The sequence below is a fragment of the Heteronotia binoei genome, chromosome 2, assembly GCF_032191835.1.
Source record: "Heteronotia binoei isolate CCM8104 ecotype False Entrance Well chromosome 2, APGP_CSIRO_Hbin_v1, whole genome shotgun sequence".
NCBI classification, from domain to species: domain Eukaryota; kingdom Metazoa; phylum Chordata; class Lepidosauria; order Squamata; family Gekkonidae; genus Heteronotia; species Heteronotia binoei.
The window spans coordinates 61,113,152-61,129,614 of record NC_083224.1 but is presented as its reverse complement, the minus strand read 5'-3'; the positions used below and the strand labels follow the sequence as shown (position 1 = coordinate 61,129,614).

At 41.1% G+C, this 16,463-nt stretch overlaps 2 protein-coding genes across 2 annotated transcripts in view; both read left to right on the top strand.

Annotated features, from left to right (window-relative positions):
- Positions 1 to 1,349, top strand: part of LOC132566283 (uncharacterized) — a 53,601-nt gene extending 52,252 nt beyond the window's left edge. Inside the window, exon 6 of the mRNA XM_060231162.1 lies at positions 466 to 1,349. Coding sequence (XP_060087145.1) covers positions 466 to 722 — 257 coding nt within the window. The 3' untranslated portion in view covers positions 723 to 1,349. The remainder of the gene's footprint in view (positions 1 to 465) is intronic.
- Positions 1,350 to 11,807: 10,458 nt separating this feature from the next.
- IGFN1 (immunoglobulin like and fibronectin type III domain containing 1) overlaps positions 11,808 to 16,463 on the top strand; it is a 57,764-nt gene continuing 53,108 nt past the window's right edge. Inside the window, exon 1 of the mRNA XM_060232987.1 lies at positions 11,808 to 12,002. The gene's annotated coding sequence lies outside the window, so the exon portion shown is untranslated. The remainder of the gene's footprint in view (positions 12,003 to 16,463) is intronic.

Below are 16,463 nucleotides of genomic sequence, written 5' to 3'. Positions count from 1 at the left end.
ATCTTGATCCAGTCTAGGATTCAGTGGCTTGCTCTGAAAGAACAGTCTGTGAGCCACAGGCTAAGAGCTGAAAGTCTTTGACTCTTGCTCTTCAGCTTTCTGCCAAGGGCTTGTGCTTCTAACTTGCCTAAGTTCTATAGTATCTGCAAACAGAGGAAGACAAGTCTGGCACAGATGGAATACAGCTGCTGCTAGTGTGCCGCCAACAAGATCCTCTGACCCCCCATCAGTGATGTTCAAAATCACAAAAGCACATGGAAGAAAGTCTTGGTCCTCAGATCCCTGGGCCTTTGTCTTAACAACCTTGAGTCATCATTTTTGCTAGGTCCCTGGGAGATGACCCGGTTTAAAGATGAATGTTGTTATTTCCAAACACAGTGTTCTTTTTCTTCAGGGTGAGCCTGTCTATGTTGCATTCTACAATATGTTTCCATGTGATGTTAATTTGTGTTTGTTCTGGAACAGGTGCTAGACTTGTAAATTCCATCACTATTGGCCCAGATGGGAATATGGAGCCACCAGTGCTCACATCTGTGCTTCCACATGATACCACTGGAGGTGTGTCCTTGAAATTACACTCTGCTGTAAATATAGTGTCCCAGACTTATGGGCATGTTCCAGTTCTGATTTGCAAGCTGGACAGTGAAGCAGCTGAAAAGGCATGCTTGACTGGGGAACTGGAGGAAGGTGAAGGCACAAGGCTGTTCTTCAAGGACGTATGAAAACATCTTGGCAAGAACCTTAAATTAGGCAGAAGAAGAGTTTCACCAAGGCCACATCTTTTGGCATGACCCAGTATTGTCAGGTAGTTAGAATGCTGTACTAGAGAAATCCAAGATCAAATCTCTGTTCAGCCTTGAACCTCACCTAATCTACCTCACTTTGTAGAGAGAAATTTACAGGCCACAGTCTTGAGTTCCATGGAAGAAGAGAAAGATTAAAATATGATTGACCTCAGTGCTTATTTTGTGATTTCCGCATTATTGCTATAGTTCCTGACACTTTAAACTAAATTTAGACTTCATAGTTACTCCATTGTTAATACCTTTGAATTGAACTGAATGACCAGTTAGTATAATTTATTATGTTAGTATAAAGTCTTATGGATTCTATGGATCCTACTATGGAATTTTGCATCATTTAATGTGTCATGTTAACATTTATCCTTTGCTTCAGTTTTGTTTTTAGACTTCTTGTTGGTTCTACCACCCTAATCCTGTTTCATTGTTTACTGAATGTTCTATCCATCAATTGTATCGACTCAATCTATTTATTCTGCCTTGAGTCCAAGCAAGAAAGGTGGACAATAAATAAATAAAATCATATTTTCTTAAGATGTTTACCAGAAACATTGGCACTTTTGTGGCTATGGAAAATCTTTGCTATTATCTTTTTCTGTATTTTTCTTGGGTAAGGTGTAAATGTTTTGTTGAAGGAAACAAAGTTCATTCAAAATCTGTTGTCACATATTCATGTTGAAAATTTATTTATTTATATCATTGTGGGGTGAGGAGGAGGTGGAAACAGTGGAAGGAATGACAAGTTAGAGGTGAAGCTGCTTGGTGCGACTTGGGCCTGTAATGTGATAGGAGGATAGTGTGTACCATCTCTCACTCTTTAAGGGATTGTTTCCTTGGCAGAAATACCTTTCAGTCTGTAATTGTTTTTGCTGTAGCTGCTATAGAGAAGGTGAGGAGACTGATAAACTTGGGGAAATATCTGCTAAAATGACCGCAGACCTCAGGAAAGTAGGTGTGAAATGTGGATGAGGAAAGCAGGACTGACTGTTTGACACGCAAGTTTAAATTCTCTTTAATGATGCACAAGATAAGTGATAACAGATTAGATGATGTATGAACTGCATCAATTCTTCATACAGTTTTCTGCACCATATTTCATGAAAACAAACAATAACTTGGATGCACCCTAAAGACTATTCTAAAGTTACTACATATGAATTGAATTGTATGTAGCTCTACTGCCACACCCTCCTTCCTTTGTTCTTTATCTAAAGTAGTTGCCCCAGTTGCAGTCTCCTTCCAATGGGAACAGACTTTGCAGGTCAGCAGCAGTGTGGAGAACCAGTGTGGTGTAGTGGTTAGGGTGTGGACTAGAATCCGGGAGGCCCAGTTCTGAACCCCCACTTTACCATGGAAGCTCACTGGGTGACCTTGGGCCAGTCACACACTCTCATCCTAACCTACCTCACAGGGCTGTTGTGCAGATTAAATAAAGGAAAGGAGAACCATGTAAGCAGCTCTGGGTCTCCTTGGGGAGAAATGTAGCCTTGGCTTGCCTATTTATAGCCGATCAGTCTCCAATAGGGGACCACATCTGAAAGGAGAGGTATCAACTCTTTCTGTATTCTAACAATTTTTTACCTCCAAATCCTCCTTCCAGTGGTGAAAAGATCTGAGTATTGGTTTCCTTTGAGTTAAGATTCTCTATCCTTCTCCACCTGACTCAGTGTCCACTTGGACATTTCAGCCTTGGCAAGTGCTTTCGGTAAAAAAAGAAAATGTTGGGGTAGGTGTGATTCACATGGTTTGTAGTTTGAGCTTAAGAGTTTGTGTGATATATGGATTTGGCCTTTGCAGGTCAGCAACCCAGAGGATGGTGGTAGAAGCAGTAGTGGTCTCATGTGGCCTTGGCTACCCTATTTATAGCTGATCAGAGAAGGTGACAAAATTAAAGTAGGTGTTAGAAAGTTCTTCCATTTAAAGACCAAGTAACTATGCTACTGTATATAATAATTGGCAAAAATCTACTCAATAACATTCACTGGAAACTTTTGGTTAAGAGAAGGCTATGCAAGGGAAAGTGCTGTTGACTTCCTTATAGATGTAAATTCTGAATTTTATTTTGTTTCATGCCAAGGAAAAAGGACACCAAAAAGTAAAAGAACTGGGTTTGGTTTCCCACTCTTCCACATAAAGCCAGCTGGGTGATCTTGGGTCAGTCACAGTTCTCTCAGGCCGTTTTCGCACTCACGTTTTACTGGCGCCACGACCCTCCTCACGCCGGCGAATCTGCATGGATTTCGCACCAGAAGCGCCGGCGCACCCAGAAGCGCCGGCTACTTCCGTCGCTAAGCCAGCGCAAACGTTTTCCTGCATCTTTGCTATTTCCGTTTGCGCTGGCTTAGCGACGGAAGTAGCCGGCGCTTCTGGGTGCGCCGGCGCTTCTGGTGCGAAATCCATGCAGATTCGCCGGCGTGAGGAGGGTCGTGGCGCCAGTAAAACGTGAGTGCGAAAACACCCTCAGAGTTGTTCTCTGAAGAGCAGTTCTCAAAAGAGCTCTTTCAGCCCCACCTACCTCACAGGGTAGCTGCTGTGGGGAGAGAAAGGGAAGGAGTCTGATACTCCAAGTGAAGGCCTGGGTATAAATCCAACTCTTCTCCTCCTCTCTCCTAAGTAGTGTTACTCCCTTCTTAAACCCAATGGCTTCAATGGAGTTATAAGGAGGTAATTCTGTTTAGGATGGCACTGTGAATCCTTATAGTTTGAGATTGTTGTTTCTAATTCCACATAAAAGAAGTAGAGAATTTATCCACCCAAAGCGCCAAATGATGAAGCTAGGACTGCATTGTATAGCAGCAGTCTTTTTTTAAAAGCAGGAACACAGTTCCAGCTGTCTTGGCATCAGGAGGTGTGGCCTAATATGCAAATGAGTTCCTGTTGGGCTCTTCCTACAAAAAAAACCCCTGTGTGAAACAATGGTGATGCTGGGGTGGTAGTGGTCTAATATGCAAGTGAGTTCCTACTGGGCTTTTTCTGCAACCCCCCCCCACCCCTGTGTAGCAGTCAGCATTCCATTTTACCATGACTGAGTACTCATCTGTTCAAATTCCTTGTTGTTTTGCTCAGAGCTGATAGGATTCCATGATGATCTGCTTTGTACATGCACAGTTTGTGGCATTATGGTTGGCAGCTGCCCAGGTAACCAATTATATAGGCTTTTGCATAAAGTGCTTCATTTGCTACAAAGCCACGGGCAGACTGATCCAGCAAAGTGGCATCTTCTCACAGGAGATCTTTTGCCATGAGAATATGAGAGCAGTGGGATTGGCTTGCAAACTTCCCAAAATAGGAGTAGCTCCCTTAGAGCGAGACAAGAATGCACATATACAGATTATTCCAGGACCAGACAATTCACTTACTTTTGCCATTAACAAATACTGTCAGGGAGCCTCAAGGAATAGAAAGAGACACTACACAGCTGCAAATCACTATCTGTGAAAATGTTAATGCTCTAGGCTCTTAAAGGATGGGGCAAGCAGCAGATGGGGAAAGGAGATGGTAGCACCAGCAGATTTGCTATGGGAAGGCATTTGCACAACACATATGTTCGCATGATGGAACATAGAGAAACTGTTCTGTTTGTCAAATGGTAAAATGAGTACCCAGCTTGCTGGGGTGGGGGGGAAGTGTATAAGACTGGGGAAGGCAATGGCAAACCACCCTGTAAAAAAGTCTGCCGTGAAAATGTTGTGAAAGCAATGTCACCCCAGAGTCAGAAATGACTGGTGCTTGCACAGGGGACCTTTCCTTTCCATAAACTGAATTGCTATGGGATTGAGCACCCCTGGTTCCAATTGCTTGGTGTTCTCTAACTGTAGTAGGTGGTATATACACTGAGACACATTTGGACACATTGAAATAAATAGTTCCACATGGAAAAATGATATATATTGGGCCAAACACATTATTGCCAATCTGAACTTCAGAGTACAGAGTGTAGCTCACTTGGTTGTCCATTTCACACAGTAGCTACGTCAACAAAGTGTTCCATTAATTTATGAAAGCCACAGCATCCAATACTAAAGCTAAGTGCTTAATCCAAGGATATTTTTATATATACACATGCAAAGATATGAAATTCCCTTATTCCAGGTTACACTACTGATCTGTCTTACTCAAAATTTCATTATAATTTTGCATCTAGAATTGTAGGGGGTGTTATTGTGATTGCTGATTTTCTAGCAGGACATTATTGGTTTGAGATTCAAATTGTGTGTGTGTGCATTCTGGAATTCTGAGACTTCTTGTTTTCAATAGGGAACCAATTCAAGAGTCTGGAGCAGTTTCTTTTTAGAGATAATGACACACATTTGCTAGAACATAGTTTTTCATCTAATCTAGAGCCCCCATGAGTTTGATGCAGATTGAACAAAGAGGTTTGATTTTACAGCCCCCCCCCCCCCACCGCCTGGTTCATTTGAAATGTGGTGTTGAAGGAGAGTCTTATACCATGGACTGCCAAAAAGACAAATCAGTGGGTTTCAGATCAAATCAAGCCTGAACTCTCCTTAGGGGCTAAAATTACCAAACTGAGGATTGTCGTACTTCGGTCACATTATGAGAAGACAAAACAATAATTCTAGGAAAAGTTGAAAGCAGCAGGAAAAGAAGACCCAACATGAGATGGATTAATTCAATTAAGGAAGCCATGGCCCTTGGTTTGCAAGACCTGAGCAAGGCTGTTAATAACAGGATGTTTTGGGGAATATTCATTCATAGGCTCGCCATAAATAAGAACCAGTTTGATGGCAGTTAACGCACACACACTAAATAGGTGCCACTTGGTGCAGGTGTACTTTTCTCCACTGATTCCAGGGGAGGGGGGGAATGGTATCAGCCACGAGTATTTTTAAAAACTGTCTGCATTCACTTTCTTTCCTACTCTTACAGTGACATAATAATATCAACTGAAGATTCTGTGTTTGCCATCGGGTTTTTTTTGTGGTGTGTTACTTGTTTCCTTTCATAAAGTGAGGAATGAGGGAGAGAAGGAGAATAACTGTTCTGCTATTATTGCCTGTAGAGGACTGGGGGGAGGGATGGAGTGGTTGTTTTTTCAACCACATGATACCAAATTGCTGGGTGTCTACTCTTTTTTTTTTTTTTAATTTTATTGTTATATATTCCAACACCAATCCACCTCTGTGAGAGTCCCAGGCCATAGATACATTATAATATTCCATAAATTTATAGCTATTAACATTTCATCCAAATACAACTCCATCACTCTATTTAAACATCTTATCCATTCATTTTCTTATTAACCAACCAATCGTCTTAAATTGTTTAAACTTTTCCAAATATCTCACCATCTTCCTAAACCACCCCTCCTCCTGTTCCCTAACCTTTAATCCGTTCATTCTTCGTATGTTCATCATTAAATACTCCAAAATAATTATATAATTCATTTTATCCCTCCAGTGATTAATTGTCAATTCCTCAGCTTCTTTCCAATTCCTTGCTATCACTTGTCTTGCTGCTACTAACATCAAATTAATCCATTTACTATCCTCTTTTGATCTTAATCCCACACCATCCAAATTAATAATTGCCATTGCTTTAGATATACTTATTTTCCATCCCATAATCTTTGTCATCTCTATGCCAACCTGCAACCAGAATTTTTTCACTAAGGGACAATCCCACCACATGTGACTGAAAGTTCCAATTTCTCCACATTTCCTCCAACAATTTTTACTCCCTGATTTAGAAATATAATACATCTTAATGGGTGTATAATACCATTTCTGTATCATCTTCAATCCCTGCTCCTGCACTAACCTAGATGTTGTAACAAAGGGAGGTAATCTAAACATCCTCTCCCAATCTTCATTTAAAATTTTATCTCCAATATCTGTTTCCCAATGTTCCTTCAAAAATTCTCTCGGGGATTTCCCTGTACCTAATAAAATCTTATACAATTTTGAAACTATTTTTGACTTATCTTCGCTATACTCTTTCACCAAGTTTTCAAAGGGAGTATTAATTCTTTTACCAATATTTTTAAGTTCTTCCTCCTTCAGCAATGAGGAGATTTGACTTTTTAACAACCAATTAATATTATTCAAAATATTATATTCCTCTTTCTTCACCCCATCAGTACCCCAAACCTCTTTCAATTCTCGAATCGTAATCCTCTTCAGTTTATCTCCTACTTCCTTTGACAGCGATCCCCTTAATGGAGCAAATTTATCATAATACCACATTTTAGTAATAGATGATATCTCCGGAGCGAGTTCTTTTTTCCACTTCTCCCATACCCTACTGGGCCCCATAAAGGTTGATAATTTATCACCTATCTTCTTCCTCCTTTTCGTTCTCTCAAATAAACTTTCCTTTCCTCCTACTACCTCTAAATTTTCCTTTTCTATCCCGTTCAGCTCTTCTCCTAATTCTCCCTCCAACCAAATCATTAAGTGCCTTAATTGATATGCATCATAATAGTAAATTATATTGGGAATCCCCCATCCCCCATCTTTAATACCATAATATCTATACCTATTAGCTGTCCTTGGTTTCTTTGATGCAAAAACAAATCTATCTATATCTCCTTGCCATCTCTTCAGTACGTATTCTGGTATATGCCAAGGCAATACATAAAATAAATAAGTCAACCTAGGAACTAGAAACATTTTAACCATAGCATTCCTTGTACTAATTGACTCTTTCCTCTTCCTCCAGTCTCTCATTTTAACTTGAATTCCACTCCAGATTCTTTTATAATTATACTCAAATATTTTTTTAATATTCCTAGGAATATTAACCCCTAAATATTTCACCATTTTATTTGCTATGGGAATACCCAAGATTTTTGAAGCTGCTAATTGTAACCCTGGTTTTACATTAACACACATCATTGAAGATTTTGAAAAATTCACTTTTAACCCTGACACTTCCTCAAATTCCTGTAGTATCTTTTTTAAAGGTGCCACTGCGGGCTCCACATCCTTAATTGTCACCATCATGTCATCTGCATACATTGTTAAGAGATTCCCATCTATTTTCCCTTTCCCTGGAACTTCAAAGCCTATAATTCTTTTGTCCTTTTTTAATTTATTCACTAACGGTTCCAATGCTAAAATAAATAACATAGGGGATAAAGGGCATCCCTGCTTCGTACCACTCATTACCTGAACATAACCCTCTACTGATCCACCAACTCCTATCAACGCCTTAGATTTAGAATATATTGCCTCAATCATATTTTGAAATTTCTCCCCAATCCTATACTTTTGAAATATGATCTTCATGTATGTCCAATCCACAGAATCAAAGGCCTTATAAATATCCAACGCCAAAAGCGTAAGCGGCAAATCCTTATTTTTAGCTAAATAAACCATACCCATCACCTTCCTAACTGCGCTGGGTGTCTACTCTTGATTTGTATCATTGGCTGCTATTTTAATTGATTGTTTTATGTATTGTTCTTAGTATACTTCAGGCCTTTGTATCTACTGTTGATTGTGAATCATTATTGCTTTTATGCCAATAAAGGTCCAAACTGAACTGAACTAATACCAAATTATACTAAAAATCACCCAAGTTTCAAGCAGATTGAACTAAGGGGCCCAACTCTCCATGCCCCAGGCATTCCACTTGCAGAATCAGATAAGGCTCTGTCCTCACAAAGCAGAGAGGGGGAAAGGGAATGATCTAGAATGGCAGCTCTGCTGACCCCTGTGCCTGGCTAATGCTGGCCAGAAGTCGCCTTCCATCAGCCACCACCTGGGAAATTTAGAGACTCAAAAGAAAAGATGACTGAAGGTAAGCACTTTAACATGAAAAATGGCATGGATTCTTCAGAGGCCAGTGTTTTTTGTAATGCCCAAGAATTCCAGATCTGTATAACCATTCCAGAAAACCACAGTAAAAACCCAAAACATATATTTTCATCTCAGGATTTCCTACTCAGTATGTATTATCCAATACAGCTAGCAGTCATCCTTCAGGATCTTAAATGGGGAAAAGTGTTCCCCAACATCTGCACCTGCCACAGGGTATGCCACATATTGAACCTGAGACCTTCTGTATGCAGATATACTACCACTGAGTCAGATTCCAAGGACTGGACTACAGGGGCAAGCAAATTCATAAAGAATGCAGACAGGGTGCAGTGTTTACATGGCATTACAAGGCATAATTAATAAACTTTCGGAACAGATGTTGAGATAGCTGAAATAGATATCCATTTTCAGGCATTCACAAAATTCTTCTGTCATGTTGCCTTTCATCGGCATGTCAGTGTTCACCAAACTTTTAACAATCCCTGGGCTGTGTACAACATGATTGTAGAAAAACATTTGGAGCTTTCATTTTAAATTTCTGGAGCAATGGCTTTCATTTTAAAATCCTTTTTCACTCTTATCTTAAACATTCAGAGCAGATAGCCATGATATCATAAACAAATGGAAACAAACTCTGGTGGTTCAGTCTAGAGATCTGTCATGTGCAGATACATACACAGTTCTGCTATACCTGGAGGCTGTTCTGTTTGTTTCAGTGGAAGGACCATTGATGCCTTTGAGCTCTGCTTTGGGTATGAAGACTGAAATGAATGGGGAGGATGAATGCATGAAAGGACATACCTATGCCATGAACACTGATAAAGAGGGATCAAAGTGAAAGCTTATCTTCTGACAAAAATATGTAATCTTTCATTGATATCTGCCTCCGTTCCTGAGGACTGGAAGGTAGCAAATGTCACCCCCATCTTTAAAAAGGGTTCCAGAGGAGATCCGGGAAATTACAGGCCAGTCAGTCTGACTTCAATACCAGGAAAGTTGGTAGAAACCATTATCAAGGACAGAATGAGTAGGCACATTGATGAACACGGGTTATTGAGGAAGACTCAGCATGGGTTCTGTAGGGGAAGATCTTGCCTCACTAACCTGTTACATTTCTTTGAGGGAGTGAACAAACATGTGGACAAAGGAGACCCAATAGATGTTGTTTACCTTGACTTCCAGAAAGCTTTTGATAAAGTTCCTCATCAAAGGCTCCTTAGAAAGCTTGAGAGTTATGGAGTAAAAGGACAGGTTCTCTTGTGGATCAAAAACTGGCGAATTAATAGGAAGCAGAGAGTGAGTATAAATGGGCAGTCTTTGCAGTGGAGGACGGTAAGCAGTGGGGTGCTGCAGGGCACAGTACTGGGTCCCATGCTCTTTAACTTGTTCATTAATGATTTGGAGTTGGGAGTGAGCAGGGAAGTGGCCAAGTTTGCAGATTACACTAAATTGTTCAGGGTGATGAGAACCAGAGAGGATTGTGAGGCACTCCAAAGGGATCTGTTGAGGCTGGGTGAGTGGGCGTCAACGTGGCAGAAGAGGTTCAGTGTGGCCAAGTGCAAAGTAATGTTCATTGGGGCCAAGTATCCCAGCTACAAATACAAGTTGATGGGGTGTGAACTGGCAGAGACTGACCAAGAGAGAGATCTTGGGGTCATGGTAGATAACTCACTGAAAATGTCAAGACAGTGTGCGATTGCAATAAAAAAGGCCAATGCCATGCTGGGAATTATTAGGAAGGGAATTGAAAACAAATCAGCCAGTATCATAATACCCCTGTATAAATCGGTGCGGTCTCATTTGGAATACTGTGTGCAATTCTGGTCACTGCACCTCAAAAAGGATATTATAGCATTGGAAAAAGTCCAGAAAAGGGCAACTAGAATGATTAAGGGGTTGGAACACTTTCCCTATGAAGAAAGGTTAAAATGCTTGGGGCTCTTTAGCTTGGAGAAACGTCGATTGTGGGGTGACATGATAGAGGTTTACAAGATAATGCATGGGATGGAGAAAGTAGAGAAGTACTTTTCTCCTTTTCTCACAATACAAGAACTTGTGGGCATTCAATGAAATTGCTGAGCAGTCAGGTTAAAACAGATAAAAGGAAGTACTTCTTCACCAAAGGGTGATTAACATGTGGAATTCATTGCCACAGGAAGTGGTGGCGGCTACAAGCACAGACAGCTTCAAGAGGAGGTTAGATAAAAATATGGAGCAGAGGTCCATCAGTGGCTTTTAGCCACAGTGTGTATATATATATATATATATGTGTGTGTTTGTGTGTGTGTGTGTGTGTGTGTATATATATATATATATATATATATATATATATATATATATATATATATATATATATATATATAAATTTTTTTGGCCACTGTGTGACAGAGTGTTGGACTGGATGGGCCATTGGCCTGATCTAACATGGCTTCTCTTATGTTCTTGTAGCAAATGTAGATAATGTAACTGCAAATCATGTAATTTTAAAAATAAAATGCCACAAATTACAACTCAAGTCCCAATGCAAAAATTATAAATAGTCCCATTGTGTCTACATTCGTATCTTTGTGCCTGTTGCTGAGAAGCTTTGCCTCCCCCTGAAAATAAATGTGGGAATCTTTTCTGGGCTCCTACTCCAGCCAGTGACATCAACGCAGCATGCAAACATTTAGTCCACCCACGTTTTCCCTTTTTAATTCAGTTTCCTTTGTAAGCTGTCATAAAAGACCCCCACCTCTTCATGGTATATGCTTAACATGGTGTTGGAAATTAGTTTCTAAAAACAAAATATGAATAATTCTACTGACCAGAAGAGTTTTTACTACCATCACAATAAGGTGTGTATGTTTAATTTTTCATAAAATTCTTAGCACTTAAAGTAAAATTGGGTGCTGAATACGTCTCCCAAACCAAATCTTAATGAATCTGAAAGTTTTTCTTCTGTAAAAACTATGTCGTTGTTCCCTGAGGATATATGTAAGAATTTTATGAGAGGAAGGCTTTGATGGCTACAACTCAAAGAGGAAATCAGATCTGCAGAAAATTAACACTTCAAAATGATTTATGAAATGTCAAAGAATTAAAGTTAATCTCAAATTTGTACAGAGCCGTCTCCGGCATGGACTGGAAATATTAGTGGCTAAGAGGCAGATGCCATAAGTTTCCAATAAAAAAATCATTTGGATTTATTACAAGCTAACAGCTCTGTGACAGGCTTTCACCTATGAAAGGGAGAGGGCGAGAGAGAGAGAGATTAAGAGAGCAAGAGGGAGAAAGTGAGACGGAATGAGAAGAGAAGAGCGGGAGGCTCTCGATGACCTAGTTCCAAGCAGTGTAGTAGCTGAGTATTGACTACAATATAGACCCTGGTGAGAAGCAGTTAAGAGAACGGGAGGAGGCAGGAGTCCCAAACAAACAGGTGAGTCGCAAATGTCTGAAGTTAAGAATTCATTGTAGATGGTTGTAATGTGACGGGTGTCATTTAACTGGACTGGTTATGGTAATCTTTTGACAGCTGGGTCACTAGCAAGCAGTGATACTTCTGAAAGCACTAGAAAGGAAAAACACATGGATTCCAAAATAGCCTCTCAAGTAGCATCTGAATTCAGTGGTATGGGTGTGTGTATTTGTGTGTTGGGAGTGGGTGTGATATGGAATGGAGTATAAGGGAAGACGGAGGTCCTTTTGGGGTGGTTACTTGCCGTTATTTCTAACTTTTTTCTGGTTAACATTACAGATAGCCCTGTGACTTTGTGTAGGAGGTCCTATATTTGTTTCTTGGGGTCCTGATTAGAGAGGATTTTCCTTGGAGAAATTTGGGTTGCCAAGCAGCAGAATGCAAATGTCAGGGGGCTGGATTCCTCAATTCTCTGACAATTCATTGCTATCAAATATTGGCCAAGGTGGCTACTTGAGAGACATCGAAACTCACTTTTAACTCAAAACGTGAAATAAAACACGGAACTTTCTCCTAGACTGAGTAGCACCGGGATGTTATTTTAGGCATAGATGTCTTATGAAAAAAGAATGGAAAGCTATAAAACGGAGATTTTTTTTCTCCAAAAGAAAACAAGTTGGCTATCTTGCAAATGTTGAAGTTTGCAAATTCTGTGGCTGTAATAGTGGTCATAATTCAGAGCACTCTAGTTCCAGTGAAATCAATGGCTCTCAAACACACAAAACTGAGCAGAAAGATGGGTAACAATATTTATGACACTGTTTCCCTTCCCTGATTTCAGGGAATGTGAGTTAAGAGCTGTCCTCAGAATCAGAAATCTTCTGCTATATTGACATTTTGAAAGGATGTTGATCATATTGTTAACTCCATGCATGTCACACAGTATGGCATACTAAATGTTTTGAAACCCGCTGTTAAATTTAGCTAGAGCGAGAAGCCAACTGATGAGGCGCGGTGACCATATATGGTTATATGGAGCAAGTGTTGCGGACCATACTTTATGTGCCCATTGTGATTCAGGGAGCATTAAGATGTCTTTCTCTAGAAAAAGGAGTGAAGAGGATGGATTTAGCAGGCCTTTGACATACCCACCTAGATGGTAGGACCACACTGTGCTTCTGCTCTCCCTCTGTGCTTCTGCTCTTCCTCTGTAGATGGGATCGCAGAAATTGATTCCTGACCACAGAGGTAGCAAGTGTAGAGTGGAAGTCCTGAGAGCAGGGAGTGCAGGGAAGAGGTGTGAATATCAGATTTAGAAGCAACGTATGCTCCTGTCTAAATCGTTTATCAAGTTGACAGATACCACAGGTCAATCATTTAAATCATTTTTAAATGGGGGAACAGCTGAGGTTTTGTGCATCACAGAGAAGGAAGAAGCTAATTTATAGCTTGGAAGCTACATGGTGCTGCATTGTGTGTTTGTAGTGTTAGACTTTAATCCATGCTGACAGAAGACAGACAGAAACACTGCCATCTATTTAGGATGCCAGAATGAGAACTCTTGGTGTTGGGGAAGAGAACTCAAAGGGCAGGAGACCCTGTAAGCTGAGGAGTCTTGAGAGCAAAAATTCAGCTTTGTGAGCTACTGACATTAAAGTTGTGAGCTACTGCATAAATTAATTTGCTCTGGGGCCATTTTCCTGAGTTGAGGCTAAAAAACCGTGAGGTAGCTCACACTAACTCAGCTTAGAGAGAACACTGCAGGAGACATGGTAGGATTTTAGAATGCTTTAGCTATGCTGCTGATGGAAGCTGATCTAATAAACTGTTATTTAGCCATCTGTGCTTCAGGAGTGTTCAGGACTGGCCCGACACCCTGGGGCGCCCTAGGCAGACTTGCTGCCTGGCTCCCCCCCTGTGGCTCCATGCCCCCTCCCCTCCATGCAGTTTCCCGCCCCCCCCCCCAGCACTCTGCTTGCTTGCCCACCGCCACTAAAAGAGGTAGCGCTCCGCTCGCCCCCTTCCCTTCCCCTTGGGGCTCGCCGGCTAAAAGTAAGCTTAGTCAGCAAGCAGCTCGCCGTTTTGTAGAAACTGGGGGCGGGTGGGGGTGGTCGGGATGCCGGGATGGGGGGTAGACGGTGGCTGCCTGGAGGGGGCTAGCAGTTGCGGCGAGGAGGGGAGAGGGAGGCAAGCTAAGTGCTTGCCTGGGGCACTGGAGGGAGGGGCGAGAGCCCAATTTGCCGCCCCCATCTCTCGGCACCCTAGGCAACTGCCTAGTTTGCCTAGCAGGAGGGCCAGCCCTGGGAGTGTTTCTGAACTCCACTACCTTCTATTGAATTACAAGCAAGCTTTCACTGTTGTGTAGAAAATAAGCACAAAGACCTCAGTGGTGGCATATACCAGGGTGGCCAAACTTGCTTAATGTAAGAGCCACATAGAATAAATGTCAGGTGTTTGAAAGCTGCAAGACATGAATGTCAGATGTTGAAGGAAGGAAGGACAGAAGGAAGGAAGGAAGGAAGGAAGGAAGGAAGGAAGGAAGGAAGGAAGGAAGGAAGGAAGGAAGGAAGGAAGGAAGGAAGGAAGGAAGGAAGGAAAATAGATGGGAGAGGTAGAGAGAAAGCAACTTTAACACTAAATGCATTCTCCAAGCCACCAGCTGGCTTAGCTTGGAGAAGTGATTTAAAGAGACAAATGCCTTCTCCAAGCTGACCAATGGGGAGGGGAGCTTCAAGAGCCACACAATATGTATTAAAGAACCACATGTGGCTCCCTAGCCTCAGATTGGCTACCCTGGCATATACATTTGCTGGTTGTGGCCTATAGGCTCCTTTCTCCAAGCTTCAACCTCTGGGCTTTGGATCAAGTCTGGACTGAAAGAGACATCTCTCATCTCAAAAGCCCATTCCTCCAGGACCTGGACAAAGACTGACAGCTTTTATCACTGTCAAACTAGACAAAGGGCAGGACACCCTCCCACAGCATCAACTGCAACTAACATTCCTGTGTCTACACTCTGAACAGTCATGGCTGATTGATTTGTGTATTTCTGAGATGGCCAAGTTCATGCACAGTGATTGCCCCATTTCATACCACTATTTAAACAAATACCAGCTCCCACATGAAAACTAAAAACATGCTCTGTCTCATCAAGTTTAGGCAGCTAAGTAAGGCTTTTATAAAATTATATCTGCTCACTTACAGATTTAGTAGCTTTACTGGTTACTGCATTATAACTAACAAAATTTCTTGACTAACAGTACAACCCTAAAAACCTTTTCCTGGGAGTAAACACCATGGAATAGACTTAGGTAGGTCTATTTTACTTTAAAATTTCACTGTTTAAGATTTCACTGTAATGCAGAAATCCTTTGAGCACTTTCTTGGGAGTATATCTTATTGAGATCAATGAGGCTTACATCTGAGAAATCATGCCATAGTATGGGGCTCCATTATTAATCCAGTCATGCCATAGGCCTTAGTATGGTCCATAGAAGAGATAGTAATTATCTCTCTCACTTCCTGCATTACTTGAAATATATGTGTGCTTTTCAGATACACATTTCAATAGGCCTAAGATGGTAACATCAGCAAGGTAAATTAATTTACTGCAGAAGACCTGTTTCATGAAACATTCGTGCATTTATCTTTTATTAGGAAAAAAATGCCTACTTTTCTCATAGTAAATTTGTATTTTAAGACAACCTGATAGCTCCTGAGAGAACATCTCTATTTTTCATAAGTAGCTTGGAAACTGCCCCTCAAGGTCTGTAATCAAGAAGCTCCACAAAAATTGACTTTATTCCCCTTGAAATCTGATGATGATTTTCAGAAAAGTTCCTGGTGAGGCAAACACTGATCTCTAACATACTTGGAGATGGTTATTGCAGTGCATGCATTGACTTGTGGGGCACAGTTAGGAATGGGGCTAGTCAGTGCTTTGTCTATGAATGGTTCCATTCAGGCAGAACATTGGTGACTGCTACACTTGGGTGGGCTGGCAGAATGTGTGTGTGAGCAGTTACAAGTGGTACTATCCTCAGAATTAATATATAACCATTGGGAGAATGGCTATGTTGCCATAAATCTTTGCAGCATAAATCCTGCACATTTGAATCAGCCTCCCATAGTGCTTGTGGTGTGCTAATTACTATTCTCTGTGTGTGTGTGTGTGTGTGTGTTGAGGGAAGGCTTTGCAAAATTGGCAGTGAAATTTTAAAGTCCCATTAATGCTCTCTGCGAACATTTTTAAAGATGCTTTTCAAAACAGTTTATGCCCATGTCTTCCTGGCTGTCATTTCCGAGAAAAGCTCTACCAAGCTGGAATCGTGGTCCTCTCCAGGGCTTTTTTTGAGCAGGAACGCACAGGAATGCAGAGGCATCAGAGGGTGTGGCCTAATATGTAAATGAATTACTACTGGGGTTTTTCTACCAAAAACCCATGTGAAACAATGGTGATGTCAGAGGGTGTGGTTTAATATG